A 25,425-nucleotide genomic window follows, 5' to 3' on the forward strand; every position below is an offset into this window, starting at 1 on the left:
TCCATCTTGGAGCTGTTCTGAAACAAGACCACAGATTCAGACAGCAGCGCTCCATATAAAACAACCTGAAGAACCAATCCCATAAACATATAGGTTTGGTCAACATCACAGGTGTCGAACTCCAGTCCTCGAAGGCGGCTGTCCTGAAACTTTTCCATGTGTCCGTGCTGCAACACACGTGGATAAAATTAGTAGATCATTATCAGAACTCTATGGAACTTGACTGCATGCCACTGTGAGGTGGCAATTCAGCCATTTGATTCATGTTACAGCAGCTCAGGAATGAATGAATATGGTGCAATAAAAGTACTTTTAGAAGTTAAAACTTAAATTTATTTAAACTTACTTGCACAAGGTTAGGGGTTGCCACCTTGGCCTGCAGTCAAGTCTTACCAATGACCTAATTTTATTCAGATTTGTGCAGCAGGGACACATTTCAAAGTTTCAGGACACCGACCCTCGAGGACTGGAGTTGGACACATGGTCAGAGCTGCTGATCAAAGCGCATGTAACACATTATTAGACATCTGAGTATGATGTTATTTATGCAGACTCTTTCAGCTCATTGTGAAACTCTCTACTGCTGTTTTGGTACCATTGTGCTTGATTCTCTCCTCTGCTCGCTGTTTTCTGTGTGGTTTAGGTTGATACCTGGCTTTTTTTGTGAGGCAGTAAATGAGAATTTTGTTTTTAAAATCACCATCACTTCATCAAAAAGTGATTTTTATTAAAAAAAAAATCCAATATTCTGATGTTCCTGTTCAGTCTTTACCTGAAAAATCTTCAAAATAGATTTTATGCTCTGTATAAAAATGGTTAGAAACAGTCTCTGATAGATGCAGTGCCAACACTAGACAGCAGATTTTCCTTCGTCAGTTACATTAAAGGCTGAAATGAAAGGTAGTGAACAATACAGTTTTCTCCAGGCGTTAATCTGCTGAACATGGCTAACTAGCATAAGCAACATGAGCACTTGGCTAATTAGCCTATCAATATATAATTCACATTATCAGACTTATTTCCTGACCCCTGTTTCGTTTCTTTATTTACAATCATTCCATTACAAACTGTAGTCTTAATAAAAATGTTAAACAGTTAAACTTTCCAAATCTGTATAAAGCGTGCTCACATGCTCCTAGTATGTGTATGTTCATACGCTCCCTAACCTGCTGCACTTATACAAGATTTCTGTATCCTGTTATTAAATAATGAGAGCTCAACAGCAGGGGCAGTGGATCATGTGTTTGATGACCTGAAGCTGAGGCAGCAGCACAGGAAGGCCTTCTGTCTTGAACCGTCACACCCATGTTCACAGACCTACAACTACAACGATACATCTGCGGATGTGACAAAGTAGCTCCCTTGACAAAGTTACGATTCACACAAATGAATGTTAATGGCTTTGTTTACGCTATATTTATGAGTTAAATGAAGGAGAATAATAGATCCCATAGAATTTCTTACACTTTTTTACCACCTCACACAGTACAGCCTCTGTCTGAGTGCTCACTGCTGATCCGTACAGAGAGAATACCTTATTCTGAGAGCAAGGTATAATTGCATGATGTGCTACTGTGTGTATTTTTTGGGGGGTGGGGGCTATAAAAGTGGGTAAATCTAGAGAAAATAGTTGATATAGAGATATGTAGTTGGAAACACTGCTGTAAATAAGGGCTGCCAGGCATACAGAGAATTCTCTTTATTGAAAAAAAGAGAATCTATGTCTATTATTAAAAAAGAATATATACAAAAAACAAATATGCAAATACATATGCAAAATAACTACAGCTAGTAAAATAACAAAAATTGGGTGTCTGGCTTTATAGCAGAGATTTGATTGATTTGAAATATTTGTGCTTAGAACTCTTTTAGCTATTGAGAATAACACATTCATGCAGTATATGACAGCACTGTTTTCCACGAATCACATGCACAGATTCTGTATCAGAAGATGTTGAAGTATCAGCCAACGATTAGGTGTCAGAGAGAAACGTGCTGACAAGCAGAGAAACAGAACACCACAGTCTGCTTCCTCGGCTCTGTGTTCACGCTTTTAAGAAGCGATTACCAACTATAGACTGTATGTAAAAGATGGATATGGACACCTTCATGTTGGTCACTGGGCTGCAAAGTTTTTTAAAGCCTCAAGCTGAGCATTTTTGCAGGGGCCATTGTCAATAGAGACCTGTCCTAAACCACTCTCTGCTTTAATGTCCTAAACAGTGTGAAATCCACTCCTTGAAAACACCACCTTTAAAGGGTTACATCTTTTAAATCCATCCATCCTTCCATTTTTTAAAATACAGTATACCAGCTGTGACCCTTTAAGTTACAGTTTATTGGCATATTTGTAATTTTTATCTGTTATGGCAGCAGGATAAAGGATAACAGTACAGTCAAGTGCCTAGTGAGGGCCTTATACTGAGACAGTGCAAATTTACAAAAATTACACGTTTTGTTGCTTTTATGTTAGCCAGTCTCAGTTTCTTTGTCCATAAGTACACTATGGATAAAGAAAGTGAGGTTTTACAAACCAAATGGCACAAATATTTACCCACAGCGTGTGTTTGTGTGTACAGCACTTTCTTTATCCACAGTGCGCTTGTGGGCAAAGAAACTTTGACTGCCTAAAATAAAACCAACTTCAAAGTAAATGTAGGAAAAACTGGCTTTGAAGGTTTAGACAATCTGTTTAATCAAATTTCTTCTGATTCAAAACTAAATTTGTCCAGTTTTACACTCTAATTCAGATTCCTTATAAAGGCTTTGTATTTAACTATTTTAAGAGTGTTTTAGAGCTTTAAAGTTTGATTTCTCATGTAACTCATGGCTCAGTAGCTGACCTTTTTTGGGGGTTTTGAGCTATGAGATTCCCTCTGTAGTCACTGGATGAAAACCAGACCTTCTGATGTGGTTGAAAGCTCAGGAAAAAGGCATTGTTTTGCTGGTGATGCAAAAAGCTCTGAAAGCTGGATGCTGCTTAAGCTTGGAGGAAAAACAATATATAGTTAACTGATCCTTTGAAAAACCATGTTTCAGGGGATTTCGTTCTAAGTGTTGCTGTAAAGTGACATTTTGCTGTGGCAGGCTGTTCCCCACAGTGTCGGAATGTCTCCCATCCCGTCACTGTGACAGGGCCCTCAGAGGACAGACAGATCACGACCCTGTGACCTCTGTTTCCTCCAAGTCAGCCTGCCTGTCACTCTCAGCACACATGCTGCTGCATCTTTGGCCAGCTTTAGCTTTTCTGCCGGCTGCCCAACCTCCTGACTGACTGACTGGCGAGTTGTGGGCTTAGATGACTGAGGCAGCCTATTGGAGTGGAGTCAAGTGGCAGTGGTAAACTTAAAGCAGGCGGCTGTCGTTGGGCTGTTGATTCGTCCTGTCTGGGGTGTGGACGCTATTGTCTGCGTCCTGGATTTTGTAGCCCGGGGGTGGATTTGTTACAGATTCTGTTAGCACTGAGAAAACTTATGGTATTCACAACTGGCATGATAGAGTTTCCTTCTGTCTGCCATGTGTTATTTTAACTCCAGCAACTCTTCAGAGGCAATGCAGCACCCTGACAACCAAGAAAACTGAGGTTTAAAATAGGTGTCAGGTGTTGTATTTTGATCCAAGCCATGATTTTTTTAAACCAAACCAAGTAGATCATATATACAAATATATATACAGTATTCTGTACGTCTTGGACAAACGAATTTCTGTGAAAAATTGGAAATTGATGCAGCGATTTATTGAAAGCTATCCAAACATAAATGGATATATAATCTACAAGGGAACAAGAGAATGGTTCAGGACAGCCTGATCTCTCTATGGCAAGCTTTCTTGTAATTTCTATAAGTGTTCTTCATGAGTAGCTCTGCAGGCTTCTTAAGCTCTTCTTTGGATGGTGGCTGCCGTTTCTGCTGTTCTTTGTCAAGATGATCCCACAGCACTTCAATAAAGTTCAGGTCTGGACTCTGGGGAGGCCAGTCCATGACCAATAATGTTCCATTGTGTTTTTGTATATAGGTATGCTTTTACTGCATGTGTTTGGGATCATTGTCATGCTGGAAAATGGGGCTGCTGCCAATCAGACATTTTCCATGAAAAGCAGCCCTAAAGCATGACATACATTTGAAATTAGGATTCACTACAGGATCTGTTGCCACTGATGTTTATTAAAGTTATTGTGTAATTTGGCTTAAGAATGGCTAAATAATAAGATATATTCTGTTATTTGCTTCGTGAGGGTTTCGATCATTGTCTGTTGTGTGACCAGCAGAATGAAATTATTGTAACCACAGACTGTAAGTAAAAGATGGTTCCTGGACTTCTCTGCATTTCATTTTTCACAATCAGATGCTGCCACTTGCTCTGCAGATGATGTCCAGTAGGTGAAGAATGAAGACTTTATTAATACTGTTTAGTTATCTGCAGTCGCTCCTCCACTCTCCTCCCCCAATCTTTCTCTGAATGCTCAGAGGCTGATTTAACCTTAATTGTAAACCTTGCAAAAAACAGCACCTTGGCTAATGAAGGGAAAAACATTCAAGTGTGAGCATGTACAAAATCACAGAGAACGCCTACACTGTCCAATCACACTAAGTCTACACATTCCCACAACAATGAAAACACCACTTTTACACAAAAACACAAAAAACCTCCCACTGGACAAACCAGTAGATTCTAGGAATTCAGCAGGTCTCTTTGACCTTAGCTCCCACGGCTCTTACTCTCAGCTATCCATGTTTATCCCTCCTCCTCTCGCCTCTCCATTTTCTTCCCCCAGCTGTCCGTTCTCATTTTCCTGCCCCCACACATTCACCTAAACACCCTTCTCATTTCCAGATTTTCTCTGACCTCCCACATTATTTTCTCGCTCTGCTTTCTTTCACTTTCTTTTTGCAGTTACAAGCTCATTTATCTCACGCTTAGACCATCATGCTTACGGAACTGACATCTTTTCTTTCGTCTCCTCTCACCTTCCCCTTCTCTCCTGCTTTTCTTTCCTTTGTTTTCGTTGCTTTTTTCCTACTGTTTGCTCAGCTATGTACACACGTGCATGCTTGGATTCAATGTTTTTTGTCTGAGATGAGCACTTTGGCAAACAGTGGAGGTATTAAATCTTGAGGCATAGGAAGTGTGGGGTTATCAAGGAGTGTCTCACTTCCTGCCTCAGATTGAAGGGCCGAAAACAAAAGGCCTGGCGTCATCTACAGGAAGCAGAGACATGGTCCACAAATGAGGAGTTGGATGTTTGAGATACTCAGGGTGATTTGAATCAACAAGGAACCGTATTGTTCTTGATTAAGGTTAGCCAGAGCTCAGTTTATCTGAAATGTGCATATGTAAGATCACTATGCTGAAAAATATAAGATTGCTCTCAGAGGTGTCGATTGTCCTCCCATCTTTAAATTTTTTCTTTAGCTCCATTAAGCTGGGACCATACAGAGTACAGAAAAGTAGCTTCAGAATCTGAAAAATGAAGTCTGCATTCTTTATAATGGCCAGCAGGGGGCAACTCCTCTGGTCACTAAAAGAAGGTTGTAAATAAGTATGTGGAAAAATGTCCCCTTTCTTATTTGATCTGTGATCTCAGTAAATGTTTTCCTTCTAAATTATTGTCTCCATTAGAGTGAAAAACGAGGATAGAGCCAGGCATTATTCAGTTCTTAGCAGTTAATCGAATTTTAATTTTAGGTATGATTTTGGCTTTTAGTATTTATGAAAAAAAAAGTAGTACTATCAGCATTAATCCAGCTAAAATGACGTTAACGCCATAACCGCATTAACGCGACAAATCTCCGTTAGCAAGTTAGCACAGATCGCTGCATGGCGCTAACGCGTTTACAAGCTAACCACGCTAATGCATTGACATCGTGCAGTCCCACCCATGGGACAATCCGCACTAACTCGCTAACGGAGATTTGCAGCGTTAATGCGGTTATGGCGTTAATGTCATTTTAACGAGATTAATGCTGACAGCACTAAAAAAAGGATAAATTGCATTTTTGTATTCATTTTTACTATCAAGCTCTCATTTTCTCTCCTCTAGCATGCACATTTTCCCTTACAGCAATCCACTTTCTCCCCTCCTTCAAAGCCAACTCAAAATTTAGTTCAGCTACATTATTTGGTTGACAAGATCGGTCTAAACGAAGTAAAAGGTGTAAAAGGTTTTGACAAGTGAACCTGCCCATGGTAGGTGCTTTTGTGTACAGATCACCAAAGGTGTTTCACCTCACCAGTCCTGGAGCACAGTGTTGGTTGGTTTCAGACTCTCCATCGCTCCCTGCATGGCTACCACGCATGGCTACCCGCATGGCTACCACGCATGTCTCTTTCTGAGGATGCTACATAATTACCAGTAGATCCCTACCTCTTTATACATGGGCCTAAATTATTGTCTATTGTACGCAGTTTGCCAGTCTTTCAGTATCTACATTTATATCTAAATGAAAACTAAAAAGTAAAGAAGAGAGAAGAGAAATATCCTTTAGTTGTGTTGCATAGTTTGTCCATCAGAGGGCACTATATCAGTCAGGCTGTGATGACCAGTTATATGAATTTGAAGTGCCTGAATCCAGTTCTGCAGCTGTGTTGGTCTGGGAGTTGGGAACACTGGACACTTAAAGACTGCTGAGTTTAACTGGCTGATTATTAGATTCTGCCATGATTTGGGTTGTGACTTTCTCTTTTGGTGAGATTGGTTTATGGCCAAGCAAGAGGGCATCTAATATCTGTCTTTCACATTTCTTAAAACAATTTTCACTCACTGCCCAAGGTTCATTAGACTCCTTTTTGAAGAGAATTGTTGGCACAGCATACAACTTTAGCGATTAATTGTAGAGAACACTGCTATAACTTTTAGAAGTTGTCTTCATCCACAGCCTTTCCCACTCATTTCTCCTCCTCTTATTAACAGTAAACATCTGTGAATTACAGTAAAAAATGGAGATCAGAGCCAAAAGTGGGGCAGCGTGGCCTTTTTGATGCTTTGTATAACTACAGCAAGTGCAAGAGATCACATCATCGACCCAGAGTGCATTGCTCATGCACTGTAATGACAGCTTCCATAAGTCATAATATGTATTAAAGTGGGATTTTCAATTATTTTTTAAATATTTAAATTCCAAATTTGTAATCTCCATTAAATTTAACTTCATTTTGCCTTGTCTAGCTGGGCTGTACATCTTTGTTTGGATGCCAGCTGAGTTCATCGATAATGAAAGCTTAGAAGTTTTGTGCAACAGTAATACTATTAGTCCATGTTACGGTTATGTCATATCAAGCTTTCAATGAGGAGTCCTTCTAACTGTTCATTTAGTGCTTGTCTAACCTGAACACCTTCCTCCCTTCAGTTCAAATTCTTTGACTTGCTGTAAACTATTTGTTCCAACTGGCAGGAAATGATGTCACTAGCTGTACCAGGAGAAATTTGTTTCACTGGAAGTCCACCGCAGCTATCAGTGGTGTGTGGTTTTAGACAGCTATGCACGAAGTGGCTTTTAGGAGAGTTTGTTCAGCCAGCGCTCGTCTAGCACTGAGTACTGACAGCAAACCAGAAAACTTTTTAAGCTGCTCTCATGATAAAACAAGTGATTATATCTCTTCTTATAATGAAGGTTTACCTTGTATTTTCTTTCTGTGAGGCTTTGACATTACCTCACACTCCTACATACTAAATGTGCAATTGGCCCTTTGGATACTTCCCCTCATGTCTCCCTACTTATTCTTTAAACTTTACATTGGATTGCAGAGCTTGTGTGTCTTTATCACAGCTATGTTTACAGCTCAGGCCCGGATTAAAGACTGTAATATGTGTGATATCTATCAGTCTCTGCATACTGCGGAGTGGGAAAGGCTGGGTGTGTGCCACCATAGTCATGGTGAGCGAAGTGTGACGTTTGGTGAGCTGAGCGCCTGTTTGCCTTATTGTCCGGCATCCAAACTAAATGGCAGGAAATAATAACGAGAGCGAGCAGAGGAAAACAAATAGGAGGTTTTTGAGGTATTTCTAAAATTAGTTTGGGAAGAAAGTGACTCAGCTTAGACTGTGAAGCACTTTGTATAGCTTCATGACTGATGCATATAGTGAGGCATTTTTGTTTTTTACATGTCTAGTTTGAGGGATATAAAAAAGGCCATGGTCTAAAAAGGCAAAGTTTTATGATGCATGAGACAAACAAAAATAAAATTAGACTTAAAAAAAGTAAAAGGTTTTGGCGTTGGGCTCTGACTGGGTCTTTTCTTTTTCAGCCAATCTGTTGCAGACTTGCTGCTGTGTTTGGGATCACTTGATAGTTGGTATGCGGTGTTTGTGCTTGTATGCTTTGTGCATTATGTGCATTATGCATTATGGCCAAACATTTCCACATTTGTCTCTTTTCTTGTCAGAAGTCTTGTGGTTCATTCAGGTGTACCTTTGAAACCTTAAGCTCTGCTTCTATGTGCTTTTTAGAGGTTTTTCTTGGTCCTCATTTGTGTGAAGGCTTTCTTTTTCACATGACTGTACATGATCATGAAGACCACTATTAAGAGTTACCAAGCAAACATTAGCTGTGTTTGCTCTTGGTTTAGTTTAAGTGCAGCACCAGGTTAGTATTTCCAAGTTCAAACAATCTGGATCTTGTTTTTAAGTTTCACCATGATTTTCACTTTGAGACAGTCAAAAGGATGTATGAATCATTTATGTTTATAATGGTGTTTTTTTACATCAAAGTTATTATTTCCATGTACTGAAACCAAGCAGGTCTTCTCTGGTTAAGAAATTGCTGCTTCCAGTGCTGGACCCCATCTCAATGAAGTACGGCCACATTTCCATCTGAGGAAAGTGGCTTTCTCTTAATCTCATGCCAAACGTGCTCCGTGTCATCTCCACATGCAGGAGGCTCAGATAGGAACCAGATTTCTGTTTGATTCCAGATTATTTACAACCTGCTGAGGATGGCCTTGGCTTGATAAAGACCCGGAACACTGTTCTTTCCCCTGCTGTGTGTTCCCTGTTGTGTATCCCATGCAGTGGACATTTTGGACAGATAACTTTTTCCTGGTGGGATTTCTTTTGATGCCAAATGGGAAAAAAGCTGTTGGGCTTCTGCTTGATTCCTGTTTTTATTCGGAAGAAGCTCCTCTGTGGTGGAAAAATCACATCCAGGCTTATAAAAGTCACATTCAGTTCAAGTGTGTGTGTGCTACAGTGGGTCTCTCTGTGGTCTGTGAATGGCAGAGCATTTTTGAGACTATGTTTATGTGTGTTTGCACAAGACATCTGCTATGTCAGTAAGCTGGGGTTTTCTTTGTGGGTGTGTCAACTGCTGCCAGTGTCAAAGCAGAGGCCGGAGTTTACATCATATTCGGCGGTCTGTCACCCGACTCCATAAGCCTACCAGTGGAGCTTTCACTGACTGAGCCACAAGTGCGTATTACATCTATGAAAGCCTTTATATGATACAGGAAATAAGCCAACGGTTAGATTGAATGTAAATCTTCATCATATACACAAAACTGCTTGACATGTGCTATAATTGGAGAAATAAAAAGGACTTATTTATACTAACTTTATGTTATGAAAGAAGACTGCAGTGCCTACAATATGCCCTACTGGTGTAATAGTTACAGAATAGGACTGTGTGCTTACCCTGACGTTGAATTGGCATGTTTGCTTCAGAATCCCAGAAGAAGTTCCAACCATCAGAATGAAAGTAAAGTTTTCTCATGTTTGGTTTTGTAATTCTAACCAAAGTTTATCTCTATTTATGTTGTTTTCGTGGTCACCATCTGGCTACTTGCACAGAGACTACAGGTACAAATTGGTTTTATAGCAGGCAGAATCTTTTTTGTCCAGATGCTTAAGACTGAGACCTATCCCAGCTGTCATAGGGCGAGAAACAGAGTACACCCTGGATTCTTGAAATATCGTTGAGCATCCTCAGTACATTTTAATTTAGTTAATAAAATAAATTAAGTAAATTTAGTGGCTTAAAGCCATGATTATAAAAATGGGCCTATTTTATTTTTCTGTTTCAATGAGTTCAGAATATTTCTAAGTAATCCCCGTGATCCAAACATTTAGCTCTAAACTCGCATTTTGAGACATTTTTCTTTCTTCTCTTTGCTCTGTGATGTCATTGAGAACAGATAGACCTAATATGGTCATCTCAGGCACACAGCTCTGGCTCTGAGTACAGAAGCCCCACCCACCTGTTATTCAAAACTTCTGTTTCAAAGGAGAAGCCAATCAGAAGAGAGACTGAAAGTATAATCTCACACTGTTAATAATGCAGAACTACTAAAGTAGAGTCTAAAAATAAAAATACATTAGAGAATCTTTTCCCCTAATAAGGTGGAAGGAAAGCGTAAACATCGGTGTGTTTGCAGACATTCTGCAGACAGCAGAAATGTTAGTGTGTGTTTTTGGGCTCTCACACACAAACACTGAGCATTTGTTCAGCTCTTCAGCAGCAGATTTCTGTGTGTTTGGCAGGGAAATGAACAACGTGCCACAGTGTGATTTATGGTTGTTCATATTTGCATTCATGCAACACAATCCTTCCTTCCTCTCTCTCTCCCGCCTACAGTCGACATACGGGAGATCCGGGAGCTGCGGTTGGGGAAGGGCTCCCGTGATTTTGAGCGCTACCCAGAGGAGGCTCGTAAGCTGGACTCCACCCACTGCTTTATAGTGCTGTACGGCCTGGAGTTTCGCCTCCGGACCCTCAGTGTAGCTGGTCAGTGTGTGTGTGTATATAAGCTACTGTCTGTGTATGTGTACTGATGATTCCCAAAGTGTTTTCACAGCTACTGTTTGTTTTTTCTCACAGTCATGTCTGCTGCTCAACTAGAATTCACATCACATCACATAACATATTTTCTGTTACTCATTTTCTCAACTTTAATTATCTTAAACAATCCGTTTAGCACTGCTGCTTATTTAATTACTGTCAAAATGCCACATTTTGACACAATCTAACAATGTGCTTGGTTTCTCTATCATGATGTTAAGGCTCTAGTGCAAACATATGTTGGTGGGCCCCTGGTGTTCACTGTCATAGCCTACAGTATCATTGTTTACCCAGAAACCATATAAGCAAAGCTTAGTTACGTAATCAACTTAAAATCACATCTTAAAATTTGATTTTCAGATCAACAAAAATAGAACAACCATGTTTTATATTGTACTGTAACTTTACAATGAATCATATAGACCTCAGTTATAATAAGTAAACCTGGAACCTACGTGGGTTTAAAACTACTGGTTTCCAGATGAAGATGTAAATCTTTAAAAGAACAATTTTGGGCGAAAATGATCTCATATTTGTGTGTATGTGTGAGTGTTTTTAATAGTTTTTGATACACAGATTATATTTGTTAAGAGGATCCTTTTTACTGTTGGGTATGGTCTTTTATTTCTGGGGGGAATTCAAGACAACAATAAAACGACTACTTTTTTGCTTGCTCTGTGACTTTGTGTTTGTAGCCTTCAGTGAGGAGGAAGTCAACATGTGGATCACTGGACTCAACTGGCTAATGATGGACACGCAGAGGGCACCGGCACCACAACAGATTGACAGGTTTGTGTGTTTGTGTTTGAGAGAGCTGTAAACCTGAGGGTTCATATACACAAATGGATACGCTCCTATATCAACACCCAAATCATTCCTGTCCATCATCTTAAAGGACAGTTTGTGCTGGGAATGTTGAGGAACAACAAAGAGCCTCTCAGATTTATTACAGTTGGTCGTCTGATCACATCAGTGTAGCTTTGTACCAGAATGACAAGTATCACAAGAAACCTGTGGCTAACATCAGAAGAAACTCTGGATGAAAATCTGCATTATGAGTAATAATAAGAGCAGATCCCCGGAAGGGACCGGTCCGGTCTGGGGGATCTTGAGGATCAGGACTGTCCGGCCTTTGGTTAGCCATTCCGGGTGTCTCTCGTCGACTAGCAGCTGGTTCATTTGTACTGCCAGAAACTTGTGGAGTGCAGTCAGCTTCTTCAGCCAGTAGGTGTGAACCATGTCGGGGACTGGTGCTGTCCAATTCTTCATACTGAAGACCCTTTCTTGGATATCTGCCACTGTGATGGTTACTGGACCCTGTTTAGGGAGGTTGCTGTGGTCTGCCCTCAGATCCACTAGCCCCTGAGCATTGCCATTATGGGTTGCGTCATTCTCCCATAAGCTCTTTCAGTATTGCTCCGTCTCAAGCCTTGGGGGTGTTGTTCTCATAAATTCACATTAACTACTTACATCCAGGGTTTAGCTATAACCTCATAGATTTGAAACTGAAAGTTAGAAATTCCTCCGCAAATAGTGATCTAGTTGCTGCAGGATGGTGATATAGACACTCTGCAGCTTTGCTTTACATAGAAATATGTCGAGTGTCCTGATTATATTTAATAATAATAATGGATTGCATTTATATAGCGCTTTTCAAGGCACCCAAAGTGCTTTACAATTCCACTATTCATTCACTCACTGGTGGAGGCAAGCTACAGTTGTAGCCACAGCTGCCCTGGGGCAGACTGACGGAAGCAAGGCTGCCATATCGCACCATCGGCCCCTCTGGCCATCACCAGTAGGCGGTAGGTGAAGTGTCTTGCCCAAGGACACAACGACCGACAGTGTCCGAGCCAGGGCTCGAACCGGCAACCGTCTGATTACAAGATGAACTCCCAACTCTTTGAGCCACGATCGCCCTGAATATTTGATGTAAAAAAAGTTTATAAGAATCATTTTATATATTTTTCCATAGTATTACATTTGAATTTAACAGTTCAATCTTTCAAATAACGGACAAATATTTATGAAATTATGATACATTTGTGAATGTATTTTAACAATCTAAATATGCATATGTACAGACAGATACATTTAAAAAACAAGAAAATTATGTTTTATTACATTTACAGTGATTTTATGTTATTTTACATTTGAAATGTGAAATCACAGTCTATTTATGTAAATTTAATGATATTCTAGAAAAACAGTACAAAACTGTAAAATACACAGTACAATACTTTTATATTACAATTTTTTTTTACAGTGTAGTGTTTTGTGACAAACCAGTAATATAGGTATATTCTAACCTGCTCATTTTTTATTGTGTTAATATAAGATTATATGTGTAGGAAACTTAACTTGTAGTCTCTTGTGTTAGTAGTATTTATATGACAACCTATTAAAAAATTTTTTGGCTTTCTGATTTCACTCCAGTTGATGTCAGTTCGACGTAATGGATGTGTACGAAGTCAATAAAGGAGCAAGTATGCTCTCTTTCCTTCCCTGGAAAAGGAGTTTGGCTGGTTGATTATCTATAACTCATTTAATCAGATTGATTAGTTAAAAAGAAGTTAACCCCACTCAGAGTTATTATGAAGAGGGAAGTTTTCTAAAGAAGGCTGTAAACATGCTTTTAAATGCAGTAAAGTAGATTGGCCAGCTGGGTTCAGCAGATGCTACAGGTTAACAAGTAGCTTTTCTTTAGTCAAAACCTAAACATGAACTCTTAAACTTTTTCTCTAATGCCCCATTTCAACAGCCCAATGGGCCAAGCCCCATACCCCACATCTTGTATCGATTATTAAAAATGAAAAAAAGATCTATGTTGAATTTCACTTAAATAGGGGTGAAGATAATCAGTGCAGTAACAACAGGAAATTCTAATTTTCTTTGGGAAAAAAACAGGAAACTGTTAAACAAAAACTAAACAAAATGAACAGGAAAATCATACACCCCCCTCCCGCTCTCTTCCCCAAAATTAAAACTAAAAAAAAAAAAAAAAAAGCTTTTCAGTGCCTCACCTGCAATGTCTCTGCATCTCACGTTACCTATACATTCACATCATGTGGTAATCATTTCTTTAATTCTTGTTGTAGTGGACAGCAAGAAAGAGGTGCAAATGCACAGCAGCCACTCTCCATTATGGATGAGAAGCAATGCATAACTTAGGGCTTTTTGGCAATACAGTGTGTAGAAGGCAAAACAAGACACACATATGTGTGTATGTGATTTTGGTCGACACAAAGAGTCTTCAGATCCTGAGGCTTCTGTTTTTCTGTGAACTTGCAATTGGATTCAGGTCAGGTGATTGGCTGTGTCATTCTAGCTGCTTTATTTTCTTTCTCTGAAATAAATTGAGAGTTTTCTTCTTGGCTGTGAGTTTGGGATCATTGTCCTGCTGAAACTTCCATCCCTGTTTTATCTTCATCATCCTGATAGATGGACCCTGGTTTTTCACAAGAATGTCTCAGTAAATTTTCCATTCAGTCTTCTAGCTCTGCACAAGTGGTCCTTGGCTCTGGGGAAACTCTTCTGATAATTCTTTTCAGTTCTCTGTCTGAAATCTTGTGGGAAGCATCTGGTCGTGGTTTGCTTACGGTGAAATGATTATGGATCCAACACTGCTCACTGGAACCTTGAGTAGTTCAGAAATTTTTCTATAACTAATACTAACAGTATATTTTGCAACAATAACTTTGCAAAGGTCTTGAGAGAACTCATTGGTTTTACCCATCATGAGATGTTTCTTTTGTGACACCTTGGTAATGAGACACCTTTTTATGGGTCATCAGTTGGGCCTGAAAAAGCTGATTTTAATTTGCACTAAGTGGCAGATGCTAGATTTCAGCTGGTGTCCCATGCCTTTTTGCACCTCCCTTTCTTTAATACTTATTTTCCTCGCTGTGTATACATGCGGAAATTGGGTGGTTTTTAATATGAAACATTAAATTGGACAATGCTCCCCACAACCACCAAAACAGGAGGCCATTTGGTGCCAAAAGTACAAAATTGAAGTAATGGAAACCATTAAAACTGTCTATATTTGTGATAAAGTGACATCTGGGTATATCAAAGGAGTGGTGACCTGGACAGAAACGGAATTGTGAGTCAGCGGCGAGGAGAAATATTTGTTTTGGGATGAAAATATTTGCTCCAGACAAATGTGCGGAGGCAGTTTTTTGGCTTATGTGGTGAAAGCAGAGGAACAGAGAGGTGTTGTATGGCAGAAAGACAGTTTTGTTGTCTACATAGAGAGCACAGTTTATGTTTGGAAATGGTCGTAGGGAATGAAATGGATAATTTTATCTATTTATGAAGTTGTGTAAACTGTTTAAGGAGAAGAACCATTGGCTGAATACTTAAAATACACGCAGGCATTATGACAAAAGTCAACTTCAATGTCTTTGAAAGTTTAATAGTTAAGCAAAAAGGGAAACTTTGTATAACATTGGTAATGTGTGTCTTCATGTGTTTTAACACTGGAACACTAATTAGATTGGCTTTGTAATGTTACAGTATGTTGTAAGTAGCACTAATATTGAAGGCATTAAAAGTGAAACTTTTTCATTCCAAATATAAATGATGATCTTTTTAAAAGAAAGAAAAAGAAGGATACTCTTAATAAAAGACAATAAAAATATCCTACTGGAATGACTGGGCACTATGACTGGCAATGTTTTTCATGGAAATTGTGCAAATTTTCACTGTATGTTGTTATTTATTTCTATTTCTATTCCATTTTATTTATCTAGCACCAAATCACAACAGCAGCTGCCTCAAGGCACTTTATAATGTGAGGTAAAGACCCTATAATAATATAGAGAAAACATCAACAATCAGGCGCAAGCACTTGGCGATAGTGGGAAGGAAAAACTCCCTTTTAACAGAAAGAAAGCTCCACCAGAACCAGGCTCAGGGAGGGGCGGCCATCGGCAGCAATCCCAAGTTGTTAGGAAATGAGCATACAATGGATAATGTTCCTTCCTCACACTAAGAATAACCAAAATCTACAACATGGACTTAGTGTTTTAGTTAGTATGACCAAAAATGATGCACTGGGCACATTATCATCAGGAAAGTGTTTATTAGTTTTACCTAAAATAGCATGACTTCTTTTCAGAGCACAGTCCGTCAGAATACTTGTTCTGCTTCTATGTTAAAAGTTAAAACAAAGTCTGAAAATATTCAGTGCTTTCCTTTAACTTCAGTGTTTTAGCACAGTATCCAGAAGTTGTGTATGTTAGATTTTAATGCTTTTAAAAGTTCCTTTCTCTCTCATATTAATTTACCCTCTCTCCCTCTGTAGGTGGCTGAGGAAACAGTTTGAAGTCATGGACAGGAGCCACGAGGGCAGGTGAGTGACTTAGAGGCCTTCAGCACCCAGTCTAACTTTCAGAGCAGCCTATGACGGATGCTCATTAGTGGGTGCCGCAGCAGGTGGAATGACGGTGAAACCATATTCAGATCTCATCAAAGAGACTCTGCCAGGGACCTGCCCATACACCTCCATGCTCCGAGGCATATATCACGCAGACTCCTTTAAATCCAGGCTTCTGTTTGGGTGGAAGCTGCTCCAGGACAAACAGCCTGCCACCCCCTGATAAGGAGGAGGAAGTGATGTGATGCGATGCCGGGAGAGGGCAACTTCCTGTCTCCTATGAAAATAGTAACAGTAGCTAGACAGAAAGAGGTGGGCGGTGGCAGGTCTGAGACCAGTAGTGATAGCGGTCATTGAACCCAAAAGATCCCAAGAGCACTGACCTAGATTTTTTTCACTCTACCTGCTTTTCTAGCTTCCTTCTGCAATCTCTTATTGATTTCTGAGGTTGCATATGTTTTTTTCTTAATCTCTAAGTGATTATCCATGTGCGATTTGTCTATGAAAAAAAAATCAACGTGAAAGACATCAGCGGCTCCACAAAAGCTCACGGAGTCTGCTAATACACTGTTTTATCAAATCATGTATTTCTATTTTTGACCATCAGTTTAAAAACTGTTAAGGCATTGTTAAGTTTAGTTAACATTGAGGATAAATGTTTTCACATTGGAAAGCGCCCAACTTTTCATGTAACTGTATGATATTTGCCACCAGGTGACTCACTCTGAACAAACTAGATGATTTTTTCATGTGCTGAGTTTAGATTCACTGCACTTGAATAAGGTTTTTCTTTCTTTTCTTTTGTTCCCTTCCCAGCATTACAGTGAAGGATGTGAAAGCTCTGCTGCCTCAGGTCAACTACCGAGTGCCCAACATGCGCTTTCTCAAAGACAAGCTACAGGTTAGAGTGAAACATAAGTCTGAGGATCATTTTAATGTTTGACTGCCTGCAGCTTCTTTGCCTTTTTGAATTTGCTCTCCTGCATGTTCTGACTTGACCACAGCACTGTTTGGTGCCACTGTAACTCACACCAAACCCATTTACACAGGAGGTGGAGGCCAGGAGCGACCTGTCATACCCCAACTTTGCACAGCTCTACAGAACACTGATGTTTGATGCACAGAGGAGTGTGAGTGTCAGATATAAAGCTACATACATTTGCAGAGCACTGGAGGAAGTATTAAAATCTTATACTTAATAAGTATTATCATCAGGATGGAAAAGACAGTAAAGAAGTTTTTTCTTAAGTCACTATTATAAACCATATACTAAATTTTATGCAAGGAAAGTTTTACTGTTCGAGTGGTTTCAGGGGGTGGGGGGAGTGGGGGGTACACTTTGCCACACCAGAATGTGAAATAAGCCAGCGAGCTTGAGCTTGAGCTCAGCCTTAACTAAAGATATGCTGAGTGTATATGGAACTCATTATTGGAGTTTGGATTTCATTAAATGTATATGATGAGATATAGTAGGTTGTTCACCAGCTAAAATGTCTCATGTCCTCTGGAGGATTCATTTTGACGTTAGGAACTGTAGTTCAATATCAGCAACTAGCGCTATAAACTAAGCATGCTACGTCCTGTGACGTTGTTACCAACAATTTTCACTTTGATTAGAAATAAGCTTACTGAGACTCAGTTGCCTTTTTTAGGATGTCATTACATGTTGTTAGTGCTTCATAGCTACGGGGTGTTGTACAGCATGACCCAAAGTGGCAACTGATGAAAAACTTTCAAGAACCTTTTTTTTTGTTGTTGACTTAGCAAGCATAGACAGTATAAAGGAAATGGAGCTGCCATGATGTCAACCATCAGTTTATGAAGTAACTTTTGAATCCTCAAGATGAACGTTTTCGCTGGCTTCATCTTGGTTGCAATAAACTTGACATGAAAGGCAGGTCTGACTGAATCTGAAACCCACACTCATTGGCAAATGATGCCACTAACAACTCTTTAGGCAGTTAGCTTGCTGTTTCCCACGGGTCCTCCATTTTGAAACATAGCATGACCATGATGTACAAAATAGGCTTCTTTTTTTATTTAGTATATCCCAAAATGAGTAACTGAGCTCACAATTTACTATGGTCAACACATAAAGTTGTTTTTTCCCAGACTTCTATGTTATGTTAAGGAGCTAGCAAAGTGTCTGTGTTAGCATGCAACGAGCACACATTGGTTTTGATACCTAAAACCAAACAGAGGAATCCTGTTCAGGCCATTTTATTCAGGAAAGCGTTTCTTTAGACCCATGTTAGGCAACTTATTTATTACCATATCATGCAGCACGATTTTAGTTGTTTTACATTCTTCAGTTCTCTAAAGCTCTGGCTAATACAACAACAATGTAACATAATTGTTTTCAAAACATTTGTAGACAAAATTAAAGAGGTAAGGATGAGAGTGTTAGGTAGGGTTGCCAACTGTCCCGTTTTAGCCTGGACATGCCATATAATAAGCAAAATGAGTTTGTTCCTTATTAATGTCCCCGGATGCTTGTGTCCAGTCACAACCCACATTGATTACCTATCAGGCACACCACATGTGAGGAGTAACACGTGATTCGTAAAAATAAGGTGCCGTAGCATAATAAACTGGGTAATTGAAGCCTGTATTTACAGTATTTTATTTGAATATTTTTTTTCTTTTTTGCTTATTTTTCAAAGAAAATGACCATGTGACTTCTGTTATGATTTACTTTATTTTTCTTTATTGTTTTATAAAAGGCATTGAAACGGATTACCAACATTTTACTGCATTTTTATTATAAGAATATGGACATAAAGTACATATTAGACTTTGCCCAGCTGACTGTGCATTGTGCTTCTGGCGCACCAGTGTCCCTATTTGATAGTTAAAAAGTTGGCAACCCTATGATTGGGACATGGGCAGAGAAGCGATGGGGATATATTGGTCAAAAGATGTTAACCATTGAGCTTCCAGGCAGGAAGGCAAGAAGAAGAGAAGATTCATGAATGTAGTGAAGGAGGACATGCAGAGGATTTGTGTGACAGAAGAGTTTGCAAAGTATAGGGTGAGCTGATCCACTGTGGCAACCCCTGAGGGTGTAGCTCAAGGAAGAAACAACAGCAATATTTTATATGTTTATACAGTATTATATTTATCTGTTGATTATTGCACTTAAATATCACTTAGCAAAAAGTTTCAGTAGCTCAGAATTCTGCTGAGTAAACACACCAGTACTGATACTTCCTCTTCTGCTCTCATGCACGCTTTGCTCACTTTGTCCTTTACTGCTCCCTCCCACCTGTCCATCACCTGGTTCCTTCCCTTTTGTTCTTCAGATTATTGAGCAGCTGGAGCTCTCCTTCCCTCTGCGGTGAGTCCCTCCACCTCTTCATCCTCAGTGTCTAGTCCTTCATCCTCACATCCCCTGCTATCCTACTCCTCCTCCAGTTTTCTCAGTTTATCAGGAAAGTCTTGCATTTCAAATAGCTTTTTTATATGATTTGTCACATTAATGGAATTTAATAATTGTTTTGGATGTCCAAAAAAGTGAAATGTTTTCTTAAAGTTATGTATGTGATGGGGCGGTGGTTTAACTAGATTTGGCAAACGTAAAAAAAAAAAAAAAAGAAATGTATCACAATGAAATTATCTGTCACTGAAATTCTTGGTGTATCATGCCTGCTTTCTCATTCAATAGTACTTTCATACGTCTGCCATCTAATATCTTGTAAATCACTGTCTTTTCAGAAATGTTGACAGACCAGAGCTTTGTCAAATCTCCCTCTATGACTTTCAAAAGTTTTTACAGATGGACCAGAAGGTACAGTAAAAATTTAATGCCCATCAGCACACAGAAAAAGCTTCCCAAAACTGCTTTGCACTTACTTTTCTTTATCCGGCTCGTCTCAGGAGTCCTGGGCGTCAGATCTGGGTCGTGTCAGGGAGTTTCTTATGGGCTACATGAGGGGGGCACCACAGCCTGAGCCGATGCTACAACTGGATGAGGTGACACACTAAAAAAGCACAAAAAGTTAACCTCTCAACAATCCACCAGGTCATTGACAACCTTGTTGTACGGCTGCTTTTGTTATAGAATCATACGTGAAAAGTCAATGCTGGTGTTCCAAATGACCAAAGGAAAATGCTACATTACTGAAGTGAAACCCTAACCTGAGATGAAATGCCATTGGCCTGATGGATGTTCTCAATAAACTTGAGCATACAGTCAAATCACATTGTTTTCCTGACAATTAGATCTTTTTGCTGTTTTTTGTTTTTGTTTTTTTTTAGTTCCTGACCTTCCTGTACTCTAAAGAGAATTCTGTGTGTGACCCTCGTCTTTCACCCGTAGTTCCTGATGACATGAAAAGGCCATTGTCTCAGTACTGGATCTCATCTTCGCACAACACGTAGGTCTCACGGGAAATCTTTCAAGTGCACAAATATTCATAATTCAAAGTTTTTTCAGGGAAATCACAAATAAGAACGTGTTTTAATCTAAACACAGATGACACTTTAAAAAGTTCAGTGATAAACTACCAACTTTATTATTATAGAGGGCACGTCATTAGAGACTGAGTTTGCAGATAGTAATTTTATTCTGCTTGCTAATATTTTTAGGATTTTTATACATTTTTTGAATGTTCCAATGCAGAAGTGAAAGGGATATTGCTGTTCTTTGACATCTAATAATCAAAAATGTTGAGGTAAAGAAATTGAAAATCATCAAACAAAATCCTACAGGACGTACAGAGATATTTAAAATCCTCACATTTGCTGGTAACTGCTGAAAACAACTCGATTCGATATTTCTGTGGAGATTTAAAAACTGGAATCTGTTTTGTTTGGGGTTTTTTTTGGCTTCCTAGTTGCATTGAGGGGTAGTGCTGGAGGTTGCTAGTATTTTTTTCTTTTTAAATATCATTACAGTATATTTTTACTTGCTACAGTATTGGTTATTCTATAACCACCGCTGCTGTAACAAGGTTGTTTTCCACATTCATGCTTTTTCAGGTACCTGACAGGTGACCAGTTTTCCAGTGAATCATCTCTAGAAGCCTACGCTCGCTGTCTGAGGATGGGCTGCCGCTGCATTGAACGTAAGCGAGATGTTTTTTAAACTCACTGGTGAACTACTCCTTCCTGCAGTTTATTACATACATAGTGCTGTTCCACAAGCTTTGGGTTACCCATTACAGGCTTCATTTCAGGGTCTAAAATCTTAACTATATGTTTGATTTTTTTTATTTCTAATCTAAGTGGACTGCTGGGATGGACCTGATGACCTGCCAATCATCTACCACGGCCACACCTTAACTTCCAAGATCAAATTCCTGGATGTGCTGCATACCATCAAAGAACATGCCTTTGTTACATCTGAGTGAGTACATGATTGTGTTCATTTACTGAGCAATACTGCTAAAATAGCAGTTTAAAGTAGCGACTGAATCACCATTCAGCGTTAGAGCTCTTCTACCTACTGTTGTGTCTTGGCAGGTATCCTGTGATCTTATCCATCGAGGACCACTGCAGTGTGGTCCAGCAGAGGAACATGGCCACACACTTCAAGAAAGTTTTTGGAGATCTGCTGCTCACCAAACCGGTTGACAATAATGCAGAGGAGCTTCCTTCGCCCTACCAGCTCCGCAGGAAGATCCTCATCAAAGTATATACTCAACACCTCAACACCGAACAGATTTTTCATTTTAAATTGAAGTAAATATCACACAGTGATGTTTGTCAGGTGGTAACAATGTGTGCAGAGATGTGAGTTAATTCAGAACAATGGAGGAGGTGTAGATAATGGAAGAATAAAACTATTTTAAAAGCAGCCTTAAAAATAGGTTAAAAGCTGTATTGCCATCAACTCTGTATATATCTGGTCAAAAGTTTCATCATATCCTGAAAATTTACACCACATGTTCACCAGAATACTTGACTATTCCACAGAGTGGTAGATAGAGTAGCTGACAGTAATTACGATGCTGCCCTCAGTTCTCTGTCATCAGCCCCAAAGCACAGCGTCCCACCCTGTCTATGACCAGCCAATCCTTCCTGATTATAGGCTAGAAATGCACGCAAGCACAATTAGTCTGCCTATAGTTAAGACAAAGAGTTACTTTTGGCCATTTGATAAACAAAAATCTCTTTGAAGTTTAAGTTAATGAAATGCCACCTACAAAAAAAACGTGTTAAATCAAAATTATTTTCCTTTGGTGAAATGTCAAAAAATAGTTTTATATTTATACAGTGGTGTGAAAAGGTGTTATTGCACCCTTTCTTTTTTCCTATTTTGTTGTATGTTTGTCACACTTAAATGTTTCAGATCATCAAACAAAATGTAAATATTAGACAAAGATAACACAAGTAAACACAGCATGCAGTTTCTAAGGTTTTTATTGTTAAGGGGCAAACCTTAATAATCGCCCTGTGTGAAAAAGTGATTGCTGTGAAAGCTGTGGGACTCCAGTGAACCATAGTGAGAGCCATTATCCACAGATGGTGAAAACATGGAATAGAGGTGAACTTTCCGAGGAGTGGCCGACCGACCAAAATTAGCCTAAGGGCGTAGCGACGACTCGTCCAAGAGCTCACAAAAGACCCCAGAAAACAACATCCAAAGAGCTGCAGGACTCACTTGCCTCAGTTAAGGTCAGTGTTCACCATAAGAAAGAGACTGGGCAAAAAGCAACATAAAGGCTCTGTGGACTGATGAGACAAAAGTTAAACTTTTTGGAAGGTGTGTGCCTCATTACATCTGGTGTAAAAGTAACAGGAACATCATAATAACAGTGTGATGGTCTGGGGCAGGTCAGGACCTGGAAGACTTGCTGTCTGCCAAAACATCCTGAAGGAGAAAGTCCAGCCATCTGTTTGTGACCTCAAGCTGAAGCACACTTCAGGTCTGCAGCAGGACAATGATCCAAAATACACCAGCAAGTCCAATTCTGAATAACTTAAGAAAAGCAAAATGAAGACTAATCCGACTGAGATGCTGTGGCATGACCTTAAAAAGGTGGTTCATGCTGGATAACCCTCCAATGTGGCAGAATTACCACATTACCCCCCCCCCCAACAATAAACCTCTTCATTTAGAAACTACATTTTGTGTTTACTTGTGTTATCTTTGTCTAATATTTAAATTTGTTTTATCTGAAACATTTAAGTGTGACAAACAAACAAAAAAAGGAAATCAGGAAGGGGACAAACACTTTTTCAAAAAAATTGTATTATTTCTTGTCTTTGTTCTTCCAACATCCCTAGTACCAAGTATCACATATCAACCATCACTGGCATACACCCCACCTAGGCAAGATATATTTTTTTCCACACAACTTGCCATAATTTAAAAAGAGAAAGAGGTTTCTGATTATGACAAGAAACTCAAGAAAAACTGCTTTGGGCATGAGTGCGGCAATATAGTACACTGTTTTGATTCGTATGTGTAGATTTTTCTTCCCCTTGATTTTACTGAAAAATGGCTTGTATGTCATGGCATGGTGGCCAGTTCTTTGACATAATTTCGGGCCGTGTTGAAATCGCAAAAATGCAAACATTGACAGTTGCAGTCCCTAAATGGCGATGACTGGCAGTGAGATCACTGTTTACCTTGAGCTGTCAATTAACATTTCAGATTCCACATTAATGGAAAATACATCTGGTTGAGATTTTCCTGTGACAGTAAACCTGTGGGGCTCAGCATCTTTCTTTCTTCCTCTGTCCCAGCACAAGAAGCTGGTGGAAGGAACCCTGTATGAAGAGGTGACGTCAGCCAGCTACTCTGAAAACGACATCAGTAACTCCCTAAAGAACGGCATCCTTTACCTCGAAGACCCCATTGACCATGTGAGTTTGTGTAAGCTTGGCTAAGTGATTATGAAGAAAATATACTTTTACCTCTAACTCTAGCTATACTGATTATTGTGTATCTAAAATGTGTGTATCCATTTGCAGACATGGACGCCACATTATTTTGTCCTGACCAGTAATAAGATTTACTACTCTGAGGAGACATCTCATTATCAGACAGCTGATGAAGAGGAGGATGATGAAGGAAAGGAGGTAGAAAAGTGGCACATAGCAACATATGACAAAACTTGGTGATTTCGCAACCAACTTTGGTATTACACCCTCATATGTCTGTGTAATTGGTCAGGAGTGCAACAACAATGAGCAGCACTGTGCAGAGCGCTGGTTTCATGGGAAGCTGGGTGGAGGACGCGATGGCCGTCAGGTGGCTGAGAAACTCCTGCAGGAGTACTGCGAGGGCGGGGCCAAAGACGGCACCTTCCTGGTCCGGGAGAGTGAGACGTTTGTTGGAGACTACACCCTCTCCTTCTGGTCCGTGTGTTTTCTGTCATAAAATAGCTGATAAATTAGCAACACAATCTGATGCAGAGAAAGAAAAAAAACAACATTTGTAAAATAGTTTGCCATTTCATGATCAGACATCTCAAATTTAAATGATCTCCAAAACCCCCTCTCCAGGAATTTCAGAAAAGGTTTCTAATTATCTTGAAAGTTGGTATAAGAGCTTCCTTTACCACACCAAATCCATTGAAGCTGAGCAGTAAGCAGCATCCTTTAAAACACGGAGGTGATTCTATTTTCCAATAAAATGAATCTCGGGCTTGTAGCGATCATACCTTTCCTTGGAGCTTGTCTTGGGTTGGACAGTAATGATTTTCTCCCATCCAACCCTGGGAGAGACAGTGCCAAATATTTGGTTTAGTCATAGAATAATGGAGCCTGTGCAAGACATTAAATTGAATCAATCTGTACGTGGAATTAACAGAACAGCTTTGAAAACTAGACAGACTTTAAAAAAAAACGTTAGCAAATAAGGAATCTAAATGTTTAGAAGTTGGCTACAAGAAGAATAAATCATAGACAGTTCAGGGACCCACATACGATAAAACTCTGACCGGAGAAGATGGGACTTGATTTGAAGTTGAGAGAAGGAACCAAATCACAGTACTAATGCAATCTTATTCGCCCTTCAGGCGCTCTGGTCGGGTCCAGCACTGCAGGATCCATTCACGTCAGGAGTCTGGCTCCACCCGCTTCTACCTGACTGATAACCTGGTGTTTGACAGCCTCTACCGGCTCATCTGCCACTATAGAGACACGCCGCTCCGCTGCAACGAGTTTGAGATGAGGCTGGGAAACCCTGTACCTCAGCCGAATGCACACGAAAGCAGAGAGTGAGTAACTGACATCTTAATATAATAAAGTAGAGGATAAATGTATTGATACTTTAGTGTAAAAATACATTACAAGTTAAAGTCGTGCATTAAAAATGTCCTGTAA

General features: G+C 39.6%; 1 protein-coding gene across 1 annotated transcript in view; it reads left to right on the forward strand.

Annotated features, from left to right (window-relative positions):
* LOC116332045 (1-phosphatidylinositol 4,5-bisphosphate phosphodiesterase gamma-1-like) overlaps positions 1 to 25,425 on the forward strand; it is a 41,804-nt gene that overhangs the window by 2,508 nt on the left and 13,871 nt on the right. Inside the window, exons 2-17 of the mRNA XM_031754902.2 lie at positions 10,566 to 10,715; positions 11,465 to 11,558; positions 16,078 to 16,125; positions 16,966 to 17,050; positions 17,199 to 17,279; positions 19,452 to 19,486; positions 19,864 to 19,936; positions 20,026 to 20,121; positions 20,407 to 20,525; positions 21,130 to 21,215; positions 21,376 to 21,496; positions 21,613 to 21,781; positions 23,842 to 23,961; positions 24,070 to 24,177; positions 24,272 to 24,456; positions 25,119 to 25,319. Coding sequence (XP_031610762.1) covers positions 10,566 to 10,715; positions 11,465 to 11,558; positions 16,078 to 16,125; positions 16,966 to 17,050; positions 17,199 to 17,279; positions 19,452 to 19,486; positions 19,864 to 19,936; positions 20,026 to 20,121; positions 20,407 to 20,525; positions 21,130 to 21,215; positions 21,376 to 21,496; positions 21,613 to 21,781; positions 23,842 to 23,961; positions 24,070 to 24,177; positions 24,272 to 24,456; positions 25,119 to 25,319 — 1,771 coding nt within the window. The remainder of the gene's footprint in view (positions 1 to 10,565; positions 10,716 to 11,464; positions 11,559 to 16,077; positions 16,126 to 16,965; positions 17,051 to 17,198; positions 17,280 to 19,451; positions 19,487 to 19,863; positions 19,937 to 20,025; positions 20,122 to 20,406; positions 20,526 to 21,129; positions 21,216 to 21,375; positions 21,497 to 21,612; positions 21,782 to 23,841; positions 23,962 to 24,069; positions 24,178 to 24,271; positions 24,457 to 25,118; positions 25,320 to 25,425) is intronic.

The sequence above is a fragment of the Oreochromis aureus genome, linkage group 17, assembly GCF_013358895.1.
Source record: "Oreochromis aureus strain Israel breed Guangdong linkage group 17, ZZ_aureus, whole genome shotgun sequence".
NCBI lineage: Eukaryota > Metazoa > Chordata > Actinopteri > Cichliformes > Cichlidae > Oreochromis > Oreochromis aureus.